At 42.9% G+C, this 14,974-nt stretch overlaps 1 protein-coding gene across 1 annotated transcript in view; it reads left to right on the top strand.

The window, feature by feature from the left end:
* Positions 1 to 5,675: 5,675 nt before the first annotated feature.
* EEFSEC (eukaryotic elongation factor, selenocysteine-tRNA specific) overlaps positions 5,676 to 14,974 on the top strand; it is a 185,562-nt gene continuing 176,263 nt past the window's right edge. The window contains exon 1 of the mRNA XM_030568824.1: positions 5,676 to 5,995. Coding sequence (XP_030424684.1) covers positions 5,692 to 5,995 — 304 coding nt within the window. The 5' untranslated portion in view covers positions 5,676 to 5,691. The remainder of the gene's footprint in view (positions 5,996 to 14,974) is intronic.

Genomic DNA, 14,974 nt, shown 5'->3' with positions numbered 1-14,974 from the left:
TAAGACTTAATTAATCAGTTAATGTTTTACATCACTTTGAACATATAAAGCACTATTAATTGCTAAGTATTATTATTAACAATGTGTATTATTGCATAAGGAAGTTTAAATGTAACTGATATTGCTTCTCTTGGAAAAAATGTGCAGAATATTGGAAAAATCCCTTAACACGCAGGTAATAGCAGTATATCATGTAAAGCCAATTTACTTAGAAACTTATGAGATGAGATGTCTTTGACATATAGTCCTACAGTTGACTGATTTATTCAATTTGTTGCCATCTTCCATCATTTCAAAACGTTAACATACTTCTAACTTTCAGTCATTACATGATTCAGATACACTGTCATCTGGAAATACACTTGTGGATCTTTTTTAATGTTAAACATGCTGGTACAACATGCCTTCTGTAACTCCTCTGAAGCCAAAGGACTTTTTGACAGTTCTCAGGATATCCGGTTCTGTGAGTCAGCTTGTTACCCCTTGTCTCCAGTGAGAGGGAGTTTTTGAGTGGTAGCTGGATGTCAGCTTCGTAACACTACCACCTGTTCAGCCATCCAGTCGCTCTTCTGTGGGTTGTGCAAGCCCTAACTTGGCCTTGCAGGTTAATAAGAGGTGCATCCCAATCCTCAACTCCCTTTGAATCGTTCTCCTGTGATATCCAGCCCCTGACAATGGCTGTTCACAGAGATTCCAGATCCTCTTCACCCAACAGTGCAGTGTACCCAGTTTTTCCTTAAACCATTGCTCCCATAAACCACAAAGCATTTATGAGCACATCAAATAGAACAAAAGAGAAAATAAAGATTTAACTAGGCATGAGAGAAAGTGGTGGAAACAACTGCTTATAAAGCATGCGTGTGGGTCCGCACTTATCAAGTTATCTTTCTGATATACTAAGATAGGCTTTCTCCCTCAATTCAGTCTGTTGCAAAGATGACTGATTTTACAAGAACCAGGATCCACACATTCATGAAAGCTCCTTGCTCCCAATGGGGTTTCTCAGTGAATGGATACAGAATACCTTTCGCTACATTCTTAGGGTACGTCTACACTACTCACCAGATCAGTGGATAGCGATTGATCTATCAGGGATCGATTTATTGCGTGTAGTGTACATGCGATAAATCGATCCCCGATCACTCAACCGTTGACTACTGAACTCCAGCTTGGCGAGAGGCAGAGGCAAAGTCAATGGGGAGTGGTGGCTGTCAGTCTTGCGCTGTGAGGACGCGAAGTAAGTGATCATAAGTTGATCTAAGATACATCGACTTCAGCTACACTATTCTCGTAGCTGAAGTTGTGTATCTGAGGGTTCGTCTACACTACAGGATTATTCCGATTTTACATAAACCGGTTTGTAAAACAGATTATATAAAGTCGAGTGCATGTGGCCACACAAAGCACAATAATTCGGCGGTGTGCGTCCATGTACCGAGGCTAGCATCGATTTCTGGAGCATTGCACTGTGGGTAGCTATCCCATAGTTCCTGCAGTCTCCCCCACCCATTGGAATTCTGGGTTGAGATACTAAAGCATGATGGTGCAAAAACAGTGTCGCGGGTGATTCTGGGTAAATGTCGTCACTCATTCCTTCCTCTGTGAAAGCAACGGCAGACAATCATTTTACGCCCTTTTTCCCTGGATTGCCGTGGCAGACGCCATAGCATGGCAACCATGGAGCCTGTTTTGCCTTTTGTCACTGTTACCGTATGTGCACTGGATGCTGCTGACAGAGGCGGTACTGCAGTGCTACACAGCAGCATTCATTTGCCTTTGTAAGGTAGCAGAGACGGTTACCAGTCATTCTGTACTGTCTGCTGTGCCATTGTAAATTGGCGATGAGATGATGGTTATCAGTCGTTCTATACCATCTGCTGCTGTCATGGGTGCTCCTGGCTGGCCTTCGCTTAGGTCGGCCGGGGGCGCAAAGACAAAAATGGGAATGATGCCCTGGGTCATTTCCCCCTTTATGTTTTATCTAAAAATAGTCAGTCCTGCCTAGAATATGGGGCAAGTGTACTAGAGAGCCAGTGTATCTGAGAACCAGAGAGCACAGCCGCTCCGTGTCAGATCCCGCAGAAATGATGAGCTGCATGCCATTCTAGGGGGTGCCCCGCAACAACCCCACCTGTTGCTTCCCTTCTCCCCCAACCTTCCTGGGCTACTGTGGCAGTGTCTCCCATTTGTGTGATGAAGTAATAAAGAATGCAGGAATAAGAAACACTGACTTTTTAGTGAGATAAAATGAGGGGGAGGCGCCTTTTTAGTGAGAGAAATGAGGGGGAGGCAGCCAGGCGGGACATTAAACGGTGGGAGGGAGAGGAGCCCAGCCTCCCGCTGCTATGATAGTCCAGGCAGTACAGAATCTTTTCTTTAGACATGAAAGCAGAGGGCTGATGGAGCTCAGCCCCCAGTTGCTATGATGAGGACGGTTACCAGCTGTTCTGTACCATCTGCCGGGAATAACCAGGAGTCATCCTATTTTACCCAGGCGCCCCTGGCCGACCTCACCTGAGGCCAGCCAGGAGCACTACGGGATGATGACGAGGACAGCTATCATTCCTTTTGTACTGTACCGTCTGCCACCGGGGAGGGGGGCGGAGGGGAGAGCATGCTGCTGTTTAGTGCCGCAGCACCGCATCTACCAGCAGCATGCAGCAGACATAGGGTGACATTGAAAAAAGTCAAGAAACGATTTTTTCCCTTTTCTTTCATGGGGAGGGGAGGGGGAGTAAATTGAAGATATACCCTGAACCATCCCAGACAACGTGTTTGACCCTACAGGCATTGGGAGCTCAGCCAAGAATGCAATACTTTTCAGAGACTGCGGGGACTGTGGGATAGCTGGAGTCCTCAGTCCCCTCTCCCTCCCTCCATGAGCATCCATTTGATTCTTTGGCTTTCTGTTATGCTTGTCACACAGCACTGTGCTGTGGACTCTGTATCATAGCCTGGAGATTTTTTTCAAATGCTTTGTCATTTTGTCTTCTGTAACGGAGCTCAGATAGAACAGATTTGTCTCCCCACACAGCGATCAGATCAGTATCTCCCGTACGGTCCATGCTGGAGCACTTTTTGGATTTGGGATTGCATCACCACCTGTGCTGATCAGAGCTCCACGCTGGGCAAACAGGAAATGCAATTCAAAAGTTTGTGGGGCTTTTCCTGTCTACCTGGCCAGTGCATCCGAGTTCAGATTGCTTTCCAGAGTGCTCACAATGGTGCATTGTGGGATACCGCCCATAGGCCAATACCGTCAATTTGTGGCCACACTAACCCTAATCTGACATCACAATACTGATTTCAGCGCTACTCCTCTCGTTGGGGAGGAGTACAGAAGCCGGTTTAAAGAGCCCTTTATATCGATATTAAGGGCCTTGTTGTGTGGATGGGTGCAGGGTTAAATCGGTTTAACGCTGCTAAATTTGGTTTAAACGCTTAGTGTAGACCAGCCACAGATATATCCCCTGCCCCCCGTGTTGACCAGGCCTTATACTGAAACAATCTTTTGTCTTTATTCATAGCCAGGGCGATCTCCTGCCTTCTATAACGTTCCTTTTCATCTCCAAGGCGTTGTGAGTGTTTGCAATTCTTTGATGGTTTTCCATTGACCGTTCTGGATTGTGGCAAGGGTAGACAATAGAACCTCACATTAACTCACCGCTGACTAGGGAGGGGTGACAACTCCTTGCTCCAATGGGTCATCCCTGAGTAGGGTGACCAGAGTCCCGATTTTATAAGGACAGTCCTGATATTTGGGGCTTTTTCTTATTAGACTCCTATTACCCCCCCACCCTCATCCCGATTTTTCACACTTGCTGTCTGGTCACCCTATCCCTGAGACATACTAAGTCTTGGTGGCTAATTTCTGCTCCAAGTCCTTAAAGCATACTTTCAGTATAAATCCAGTATTCCTTAAATTTACCCATATACACATCTTGCAATGATTGAGTCTTGACGAGTTGTGAGCTTTCCATAGATTCCTTACATGTTACTCTTTATGAATAAATATTCTGTATGAGGTGTTTGGTGTAGTGTGTTTGTTAGGGCTGAGGTGAGAAATGTTTGCAAAGAAGAACAGAGGAGCCCTTGCCAAGGGGTATCTCTATCATGGACTTACACAAGGGATAAATTTGTCTCTTCTCTTTGACATGCTGTATTTTGGATGTTTATCCAACCCTTTTCCTTCCTGCGGGAAGTTTATTTTCTCTTGTGAAGCGTTGTATGGACAACTTCTCATGACTGCTTACAGGTATGTTTCTAATCAGTTAAGTAAAATACATTCTATATAAATTATTTTCAATTAGGAACCTTTGTAAAAATCCAGAAATTAGTAATCCAGAATAAAAGGAGTCTGGTGAGATTGATTTGCTCAAAAATTGACTTTTTTTTTAAACATGGATTTTTTTTTCCAAAACAAATCTATCCATATTTATTCTAAAAAATCCCAACCAGCATTAAATGTCATCAGCCTGAGGCTCTTAGATACATCACAGTGAGATGTTCCTTAAAAATAGTTTAGATAGCAAACCAATGTGTGCAGCTTAGTACCCATCAACAGTCCTGTAGTAAAAAATGAGCATGGTGCACAATAAAATAAAATGTAAATGATGAAAGAATTTCAGCACCTAAGGGATTACTACAAATAATTCCCTGGAGGATTGGTAGCTGATATGTTTAACTTCCCTTCTGTACCTTAGCAATGAGTTTCTCTGATGGTCTTGGTACACTAGCATGACTCACTTCCCATTCAGTTTTATACATTCTAAAACGCTATAGTAGAGCTTGCTCCAAACTTTATGAATGCAACTCAGTCACCATGGCAGGTTAAAGCATGAACAATTCAGTGGGCAGGTAGTGGTACTATCTACTACAGAGAGAAACTGAATAAACTCGTACAGTTGCTTGTTATTAATAAGCATTTATATAATGATAGTGTCAAAGAGTCCAGCAGTGTGCTTGGTGCTGTAAAAACATGAAAAGACGATTCCTGCCCTAGAGGGCTAATAAGTCAAGAGACAAATATGAAAAGTTGATGATGGGGATTTAACATACCAAAAAATGAATGTAGTGACTATGGATGAGTCCTGGACCTTTTACTCTCTTTTTTTTTAAATCAAAGACGCATGTTTACACCAATAACCATAAGTCTGATTTTGTTCATTGTGGGCACCCTCCTAACATCCCTTCAGATTTGTACTATGCTGTGTGTATGCTGCTGTATGTATAGTGTGGATCTGTGTATATAGCAGCGCGTATTGTGTGCAATTTATACTGTGTGTCTACATGTAGTGGGTATGTATTTTGCACAGCTACGGAATAGGTGCTGTAGTGTAGTACTTACAGTATATCTGAGGTTCCCCATGAGTTCTTCTGGGAGTTGTTTGGTTTTGATTGCAAACTCTGTGAGGCAGCAGTCAGGTTTTCTGGGTCTGGTACAGAACACAGCCCACTGTTAGCTTTAGCAAAGAACAAGCACTGGGCCCCTCTGCGCGACATGTCCTCAACCACCCCGGCCTTGTTACGTGACTAATGTGGATGACACCCCACCCGCCCGGGTGCTGGACGTTCCCTTTCTCCCCAGAGAGGGCGGAACGCGGAGACAGCCGGAACGGTCGCCGCGGAAGCCGTGTTGCGCGGGGCACTATTGGGAGCGGGACCGGGGTGTGCGAAGGGAACAGTGTAGCCATGGCCGTTCCGCTGCTGTCGCTGCCCCGGGGCCCAGCGCCCCAGGAGGCATGTGAACGTGGGGGTCCATGGGCACATCGACAGCGGCAAGACGGGGCGCTGGGCCCTGCCCTCACACACCGGTTCCACCGCGCCGCCTTCGACCGGGCCCCGCAGAGCCGAGCTCGGGGCATCACCCTGGACCTGGGCTTCTCCTGCCTCCGCACCCCGCTGCCACCGCACCTGGGCCCCGGCCCCGGCGAGCTCCAGCTCACCCTGGTGGACTGTCCGGGACACGCCTCCCTCATCCGGACCATCATTGGCGGTAAGGGGCGGGGGGGCGACAGGTCCCTGAGAGAGATTGTGACTCTGGAGGGCGTGGGCTTCTCCCCCGCCCATGTCAGGGAAATGCTTTCAAGGGAGAAGTGAATCGGGGGTGTTTGGGGGTCTCACCTCCACTGGGTGCATGTGGGTATCATTTCCGAGGATGCAGAGAGCGGGCGGGGTGGGGGAGTTTGAAATATAAAGAAGGAAAGTTTGTCTTGTGTGTGGTGGGAGGGTTAAGAGCTGGAAGTTGCCCCCTCTCATGTTGACCCAAATCCTTCTAGTGGAGACATGAATTTATACAGTACCAGCAAATACCTTTTTTTTGTTATACTTCTGTACTAGGGCTTTTGCCAGTATAACAATGTCATGAAAAGTTACACCCCCACAACGTTACTGTGCTAGCAAAAGTGTAGCCTTGCCCTGTGTGGAGTCAAGAGAGCTTATTCCTGTAGTGGAAAAGGAGTAAGCTATGCTAAAGACGACCTCACACTGATATAACTACATCCACACCAGGGCTCATATTGATATAACTTTCAGCAAAAATTCACACCTGTCAACAAAATATTTTTATCGATAAAAAACTGTATGTGAACCAGTCAGTTTTGCGTGTGTTTTTTAAACATTTCTTTATTGATGGAGAGGATGTGACAATATTAATGGACATAGTTACAATTTCTCTCTCAAATTTCTTGAACTCTCCCTCATTTAAATTGTCAGAGGTTGGCAGTGCTGCTGCTGAAGTGTTCATATATACTTTCTAGAAATTAAGATGCAAAACTCCTACCTAGATTGAGATGTTCTTAACATTTGTCAGACTATAGCATTAGAAGTAGTGTATACATTTCAGTTCTTTTAAAATGTTTTCCTTGAAAGCAAATTTGAGGTAAGGGAGACTTCGACTTATTCCAGCAGCCCATTTTTAAATAAATTCACATTTGGAGTGGGGAGGCAGGGAGAAAATCTTCCACCCTGTGAACAGGTCTTAAATCATGTTTAGCATGTATAAAGATTTTTTTCCTGCTGTAAAACGGCATTGAGGCCTTCACGAGCAAATTATGCTTGAGCCTAAGAATTTCTGTTAATTTGCATAGATACTTACATAGTTTTAAAATTAAAAACTAAATGTGTCTGCATTATTGAAAACAGGTAGTGGTGTCAGCAGTCATTATGGTAACTTCTTCTAACCCAATCTTTTATATTATTTGGGGGACAGGCTTTAGGATGGAGACTTGAAGATGGTCAGAAAAGTGTTGGAAGGGGAACTTAGTCTGATGACGATGGAATTTTGACTTCAGCTCAAGTATCAGAGGGTAGCCGTGTTAGTCTGGATCTGTAAAAGCAGCAAAGAATCCTGTGGCACCTTATAGACTAACAGACGTTTTGGAGCATGAGCTTTCGTGGGTGAATACCCACTTCCTCAGATGCATGTGACATGCATCTGAGGAAGTGGGTATTCACCCACGAAAGCTCATGCTCCAAAACGTCTGTTAGTCTATAAGGTGCCACAGGATTCTTTGCGACTTCAGCTCAGTGTGTACTCTGAAGTGAAGGAATTTGAGATCACTGCATCTTCTAACCCTTGTAGAACTTTAGGTTTTCTTCAGTGTGCTTTTATGTCATTGATCTGGAAGTTTGTGGTTTAAATTGCTCAAAGGTCCATTGTTGTAAACCCAAACATTTATTAGTAAGTGCTGGAGAGAAGTTATTTTGAGATTTAGATTAGTATTAGGTTTATTTTTGCATGTATTATTTAAGTGTTTCCATGTTTTTCTTGTATATAGTTGTTCCTTTAATATTTGTAAATATTGGTGTATATAAATCTCTTGTTTCATGTTACCTAGATATGTAGCTTAAGTTGATGCTCCTTGAGACGCAAAACTTTAAAAGAAATTGGCACAGGAAAGAAATATTCTACCCTGAGGAATCATACATTTATGTGGCATGGTGATGCTAGCATATGAAAAAAACCCCCCTAAAAACAAATATACACACTTTAAAAAAGTGATTTAATTGCTCATGAAAGGTGCCAGCCCTGAAGACTGCTATTCTATGGATATAAGGTACAACATGAGCGGCCACAGTGATAGCTTATCTCACCGTGATCCAGTCAATGATTCTTATTGCTAACCTATAGGGACCTTTTTCAGAGGGGAGATTAGTACATTTCACAAGTACTCCTGGGTTCTTTCTGTCCTTACTCTCTTTTCAAATTGCCAGACAGAGAACCAGTTAGTGGGGCAGTTTTACGATGTCGTCACCTGTTTCCTGGGAGCTGGAATGGGAACCTTCTAACTGACTTCATAGATTCCACTGGAAAAACACTTTTTTAACAGATCTGCTACTTGCAAATGGTGCCAGTGATGCACACAACCATAATACCTACTTGTATGTGTATCATCCTGGATAGATTAATAGAAATTATGTATTGCTTGAGTTCATCACCAGTAAAATCCTCTGCAGTTCAGTTCATCTGTTTTGTTACTCTGCAGTTACAGGAAGAGGGCGACTATTAGCTGCATTTAGTCCACAGTTGTGCTTTGTTTCACAGCAAAGGTGACTGATAATTTACAGAAGTACTGATTATTGACTTTATAGGGAACTAAGTTTGTTCCTGTGAGCAGGACAGTTCTTGTTAAGGTCTCTGTGTAGAAACTTTCATTTAAGCTTTGCTCTCTGTGGGGAAACTACTAAGATCTGAGATAACCAGACTTTCTCTGGAACTGTTATCTCACGAGGAGTACTTAGGAGGTGACTAGAAGAAAATAGTTTTCATAATCTGTGCAGTGTTTAAAAATCACACTCCCTTACCTATTAATCGATAGCTTAGAGTTATCATTTTTCTTTTCTGTTGGTTTTTAAAAGAAACTGTGATTGTTTGCTCCCGACTGTCAATATTGGCCAAATATAACAATTACAATTTCTGTAATCTGACCTGTGCTAGTGGGCCTGTGCATAGCCCTAGTGGATCAGGGCCCAAATAACATCTGATTTATTTAGTAATTAATGTTTAAAATGGTTCAGTCCATAGGTACCAGTGTTGCCAATTCTAGCTGTTCAGAAATCCTCAGATTTAAAAAAACAAAAACATTTTTGATTGTTTTTATCTGCCTTCTATTTTTTGTGCCTTTAGTGTTCAATCTTTCAATCTTTTCCCTGCAACTATGGAGCATAGTGACTTTCTTATTTTTTTTTTTTAAATTAAAGCTGAGATTCTCTTGTAAGTGTGGAACTCCAGGCTTTAAGTAAAACAATGACTCTTGTGAGACATGTTATAAAATTATGATAGTTGGAAACACTAAGGTACTTTTGTGCGAGTGCTTTATAAAACATCATATACTTTAAAAATTGACCTCACTGTAGGATTAGGTAGCAGGAGAAAGACCAGTTTAAATGCAAATATCTTTAAATACCTCAGACATAGGACAGATGAATAGATATAGATATTGTTATACCCATTCTACAGACAATCTCACAAGGAGATTGTGAAGCTTAATGTTTGTAAACTACTTAGAGATTCCTAGGTGAAAGATGTTATATAGGCCCAAAGTATTATTTGTTTTATTATTTAATATATTCTGTTCGAAAGTTTTCTCTGGGTGGCAGCCGCTCTTTAAAGGGCTGATTGAAACAACACGACATGATTTTAAAGGATGAATCTCGCTAATTATTTGAAAGAGGGCTTTCATAGCTGAATCCTGTATTCTTGCCTATTCCTCCTGTTATGCAGGGCGTCATTGACCTTGCAAATACTTTTCATGACAACATAAAAGAAACGTCATTGGAGATGAAACCTTGGTTTAAATAAATGCAGAATATTTGAGCAGTAACCAAATAAAAAGAGAAATGGAAGATGGAAGTCATAATTCATTCTGTGTGGTTGCATCTTTCTTTTTATAGAGCTTGCCCTTGAGAGCAAAACATATCGAGTTTTAAATCAAAGAATATTTTACCTACATGCTAGGAATAGAAGACGTTAGTTCCAGCTATGATGCATTTTTCAGGTTTTAGTTGGAAGGTTATAGTCAAGGTTTTTCCAGTTAGACTTCTTAATTACTTTTTAGATCTTAATTTTACATTTCTATTCCTACATGCTAGGAATAGAAGACGTTAGTTCCAGCTATGATGCATTTTTCAGGTTTTAGTTGGAAGGTTATAGTCAAGGTTTTTCCAGTTAGACTTCTTAATTACTTTTAGATCTTAATTTTACTTATGCCTCAACAATATTAGTTCGTTCTCAGACCATAGACCCCAGCAGTGAAGTGGTAAGGCATTCTGAGTAACTGCATGCTGAGGAGTATACCATGGATTTCACTTACAGTTAGTTTATTTTCCTGTACAGTGTTGCTGCAATGGTTATAACTTATCTTCCAGTGCCCACTTGTATGCTAGGTGCCTCACATTATAAATAAGAAATAATCTCTGCACTGAAAAAAAATTACTGTCTAATTTCAGACAATGGTGGAACTAAAAGGCAACAAATACAATAGTTTGAGGATGTTGGGTGAGTTACAGCAATATGGGCATGATACTACTCTGAAAACTTATGCACTGGATTCAATCTGTATTAAAATGCACAGTTTAAATATATTTTAAAAATGTCTTTGACATGCTTCTTGTGGGTGTCATGATAAAAGTGGAACTTCACATCTATATTGCAACACACAGTTATATATGATAGAGATGAGAGACAAGTGATATGCTTGTCAGGGCTCCCTATGGGCAGTAAAATCTCAGACTGCCTTTCGGTTGTTGAGCACTGAACGGCTGCTGCTATTACTTCCTCAGGGCTTGTCTACATCAGAAAGTTGCAGCGCTGTGAGGGAGTTACAGCGCTGCAACTTTGAAGGTGTACACATCTGCAGGGCACCACCAGCGCTGCAACTCCCTGTTTGCAGCGCTGGCCGTACTCCCGTTTTGTCTCGGGTGTAGAGGATCCAGCGCTGGTGATCCAGCGCTGGTAATCCAATGTAGACAGTTACCAGCGCTTTTCTTGACCTCCGTGGAAGGAGAAGCCTCTGGTAATCAAGCTGGTTTCCTTTCCCGGTTTGCTCTCTCGGTCCCGGAGCCACCCAGCAAACCGCAGGGAAGGAGACCTGCTTGCTCGGGGTTCCGGGACCGAGAGAGCAAACCGGGAACGCCGCGGTTTGCTCTCTCGGTCCCGGAGCCAGCCAGCAAACCGCAGGGAAGGAGACCTGCTTGCTCGGGGTTCCGGGACCGAGAGAGCAAACCGGGAACGCCGCGGTTTGCTCTCGTCCCGGAGCCACCCAGCAAACCGCAGGGAAGGAGACCTGCTTGCTCGGGGTTCCGGGACCGAGAGAGCAAACCGGGAAAGGAAACCAGCTTCGCCGCGGTTTGCTCTCTCGGTCCCGGAACCCCGAGCAAGCAGGTCTCCTTCCCTGCGGTTTGCTGGGTGGCTCCGGGACCGAGAGAGCAAACCGCGGCGTTCCCGGTTTGCTCTCTCGGTCCCGGAACCCCGAGCAGAGGTCTCCTTCCCTGCGGTTTGCTGGCTGGCTCCGGGACCGAGAGAGCAAACCGCGGCGTTCCCGGTTTCTCTCGGTCCCGGAACCCCGAGCAAGCAGGTCTCCTTCCCTGCGGTTTGCTGGGTGGCTCCGGGAATGCGAGAGCAAACCGCGGCGAAGCTGGTTTCCTTTCCCGGTTTGCTCTCTCGTCCCGGAACCCCCCTTGAAGCCGCCCAACAGCGCTGCAGTGTGGCCACATCTAACACCACTTGCAGCGCTGGTTGCTGTAAGTGTGGCCACTCTGCAGCGCTGGCCCTATACAGCTGTACTAATACAGCTGTAACAACCAGCGCTGCAAAATTTTAGATGTAGACATGGCCTCAGTCATTGTACAAGCACTACTTAGCCTTTACTTTTGAAAATAGTACATGAACATGGTTAAAAGTGATTTTTGCATACAATAAGACTGATTTGTATAGTTCCCCTTTCTTTTCTGTAGTGGGAAGGTTGCTTGTCATATAACCAAGGCCACCACTGCTGTTTGGCCATTTAGTTGTAAAGATGCTTGATAATGGTCTCTTTATTATTCATGTAGCATTGGAAAAGCTGTAGGGTAATTTGCAATAGATGAAGGTTACTAAACAAAGAATCAAAGCCCTGAAGAACTCAGTCTTAAGGTGCATTCTTTAGCTTGTATCACAAACAGCAAAAAGCTCGTCACAAAATTACATGACTAAAATTCCATCTCACATAGGTAATCGAGCAACTCCCTGCCATTTTACACATTGTATGTTTCTCTCTACAATTGCAGCATCTATTTCCTTGCCAGGTTCACACATAGCAAAAGGGCCCTGTGACTGGAGTGAGAGGGCAATTCCAGGAGTAATTCACTCTCTCCTTGACCAGCTCATGCTTGTTTTCAATACTGAGGTCATGCCACTTGACAGACATGTGGTGGGGGTACAGAGTGTTTTTTGAATCTTGATAGACAAGTTTAGGCCATTGAGGGATTTTACTCAATGTGGGCGAGTCTGTCTAATGCTGCTGCTTGTCTTGTGGTTTTGTTTTGGTATTGACAATGAGCTTTATAGATTTTCATGAAGCTGTCATTATCTTCCTCAAAGGAGTGGGGCTCATACATGTGTGTGTTGTACTCTAAAAGGCCTATACATCCAGTAGGATGCTGAATGGTTTTTCGAATGAGTTCAGCAGTAGGGGAAACCTGCAGAGCGGTTATGGAAGTTAATCTTCTAGAAGAAATTCAATCCCCATATTTCATTTTAAGACCACTTTGCGTAGCAAAGTAGTTTAACCAGTAGCAGATTTCTTACTTGCTGTTGGTTAATTTCATGCCCTACAAAGGGTCAGCACACTAATACAGAAGAACATGATTACGTCACCCTAGCTGCCCTTCAACCTTGCATGCATACAGTGAGGAATAGTGAATTGTTTATTTTAGGTAAGTAGTTTTCAGATGCCCTTTATCTGCTTGATTTTGAACGAACTGAGATGACTTCTCAAAGAACATTTAAAGAATAGATTTTGTTGTTTTTTCCCCTCTGAAGTTCAAAGGACAGAGTAGTCTTATAGGGTTTTAATTGGAAAGTTACTGCTTGACCCTGGTTGTCTAAACCTGCAGGGGAAATTTTGGCAAACTTGTTTCATAATCCTTATGCCTGTCTGAACCTTTGACCTGTTTACTTCATAACCAGAGCTTCATTGTCACCATTTGTCCCAGCAGTTCCTTTCAAAGAAGGCTGGCTTGCAAGTGTCTGTTTCCACTTTGCTGCTGAGTTCTCTTAAGGAAGGGTATTAATTCATACCTGATACATTGAAGGGGCCAGGACTTTTGAACTCGCGCAAGAGCTTGGGGAGGGGGAAATGAGCATAGCAAAAGCATGTCTTGCAGATGCAAATGACTACAATGAAAACAGTCTAGGGAGATCAAGGGAAACATGGGCATAATACCAAGGTTCAGATTTGGTCAGCTAGAGATTATTTGTAAGATTAATACAGCAGTACTTTTGTTGTTGTTGTTACAAAATGTTTGTTTTGGTTAGTTTGTTGTAAGATATAGTTAATATCTATGCACATAAGCTTATAGGGCCCATCAGCCTTGCAAAATTGCAATGAAAATGTGCTGACTTTTTAGTACAAAACCTGCTTGCTCATCTTTGATGATAAAATTGATACGTATTTTACTGCAAATTAGTGGACAAGTAGAATTTTGCAAGACTGCTATCATCAGAGATTTGATCTCTGGTCCTACTGTTCTTACCATATGGGCTGCAAAGATAGCAAAAGATGCTCAGTCCCTATGGGGATGAGGACCAAGAAAGGAAGGCGAACCGTTGCTGCTCTACAGCATCCACTTTAGCAAACTGCTCTTTGGCAGAGTAAGGTGTGGCACTGGATGTATCCTGAAAGAGCCATCCAGTTGTACTTCCTCAAGATGATAGAGGAACAATTGGCCTTCAGTGGGAGTATTTTAGGAGGGAAAACATTTGGGTTCTTGTACCCCCATCAGGGGAACTAGAGCCTGCTTGGGAGGGAAAGATGTTCCTTTTAAGAATACATATTCAATGTTGTGTTTTAACTTTTTTTTTTAAATAATAGTAGTACAAATGTACATATAATAAGTTGTTATAATTACTGAGCAGGTTGTCGTAAATCTACTTGCAAGATGATAGAGGAACAATTGGCCTTCAGTGGGAGTATTTTAGGAGGGAAAACATTTGGGTTCTTGTACCCCCATCAGGGGAACTAGAGCCTGCTTGGGAGGGAAAGATGTTCCTTTTAAGAATACATATTCAATGTTGTGTTTTAACTTTTTTTTTTAAAATAATAGTAGTACAAATGTACATATAATAAGTTGTTATAATTACTGAGCAGGTTGTCGTAAATCTACTTGCATATGCTGCAATCCATCCACCATATTTTTTAACTCTGCCTATTGGGGAACAGTACTTAATTGTAACTCTCCACTGACTGTTATCATGAAATTGGATGTTTGAATACTGATACATAAAAGTCCAGTTAGTGAACAGGAAAAGTAGTTCTTTGTCACTGCCGTAAAAGCTTTCTCTTGTCTAAATGAGTGTTTCTGATTACATTTTCATATACATGTTACAAAGGGTGTTACTCCAGTAGCCTAATGGCAAAGTTCTCCCCAAGCCATGTGAGACACCTAAATTTGAACGTAGGCCTTTTGCTTCTTGGACTAGTAGAGGTTAATAATGCTATGGGGGCAGTGTGTTCTTCCTTGGTGAAAAGAGTGCCTTTCATTGCTCAATAGCAACCATTCTGGTCAGTTAAACAACCACTGCTGGTAAACTCTGGGAGGACCCTTGGCCACCCACCAGCTTGAGTTGAGGGTGGTCGTTGTAACGAGCCTAGTGGGTGGTGTGAACGTATAACATGGAGATTAAAAATGGAAGAGCTAGGACTCTGGGTGAGGAAGAGGTAATTTATTTTCTGAAGCTGCATAGTGGTTGGCACTTATGAAATATTCTACTTGT

Source organism: Gopherus evgoodei, chromosome 7 (genome assembly GCF_007399415.2).
Source record: "Gopherus evgoodei ecotype Sinaloan lineage chromosome 7, rGopEvg1_v1.p, whole genome shotgun sequence".
NCBI classification, from domain to species: domain Eukaryota; kingdom Metazoa; phylum Chordata; order Testudines; family Testudinidae; genus Gopherus; species Gopherus evgoodei.
Note: the sequence above shows the minus strand (reverse complement) of the source record. Positions and strands in the feature narration are given on the sequence as shown.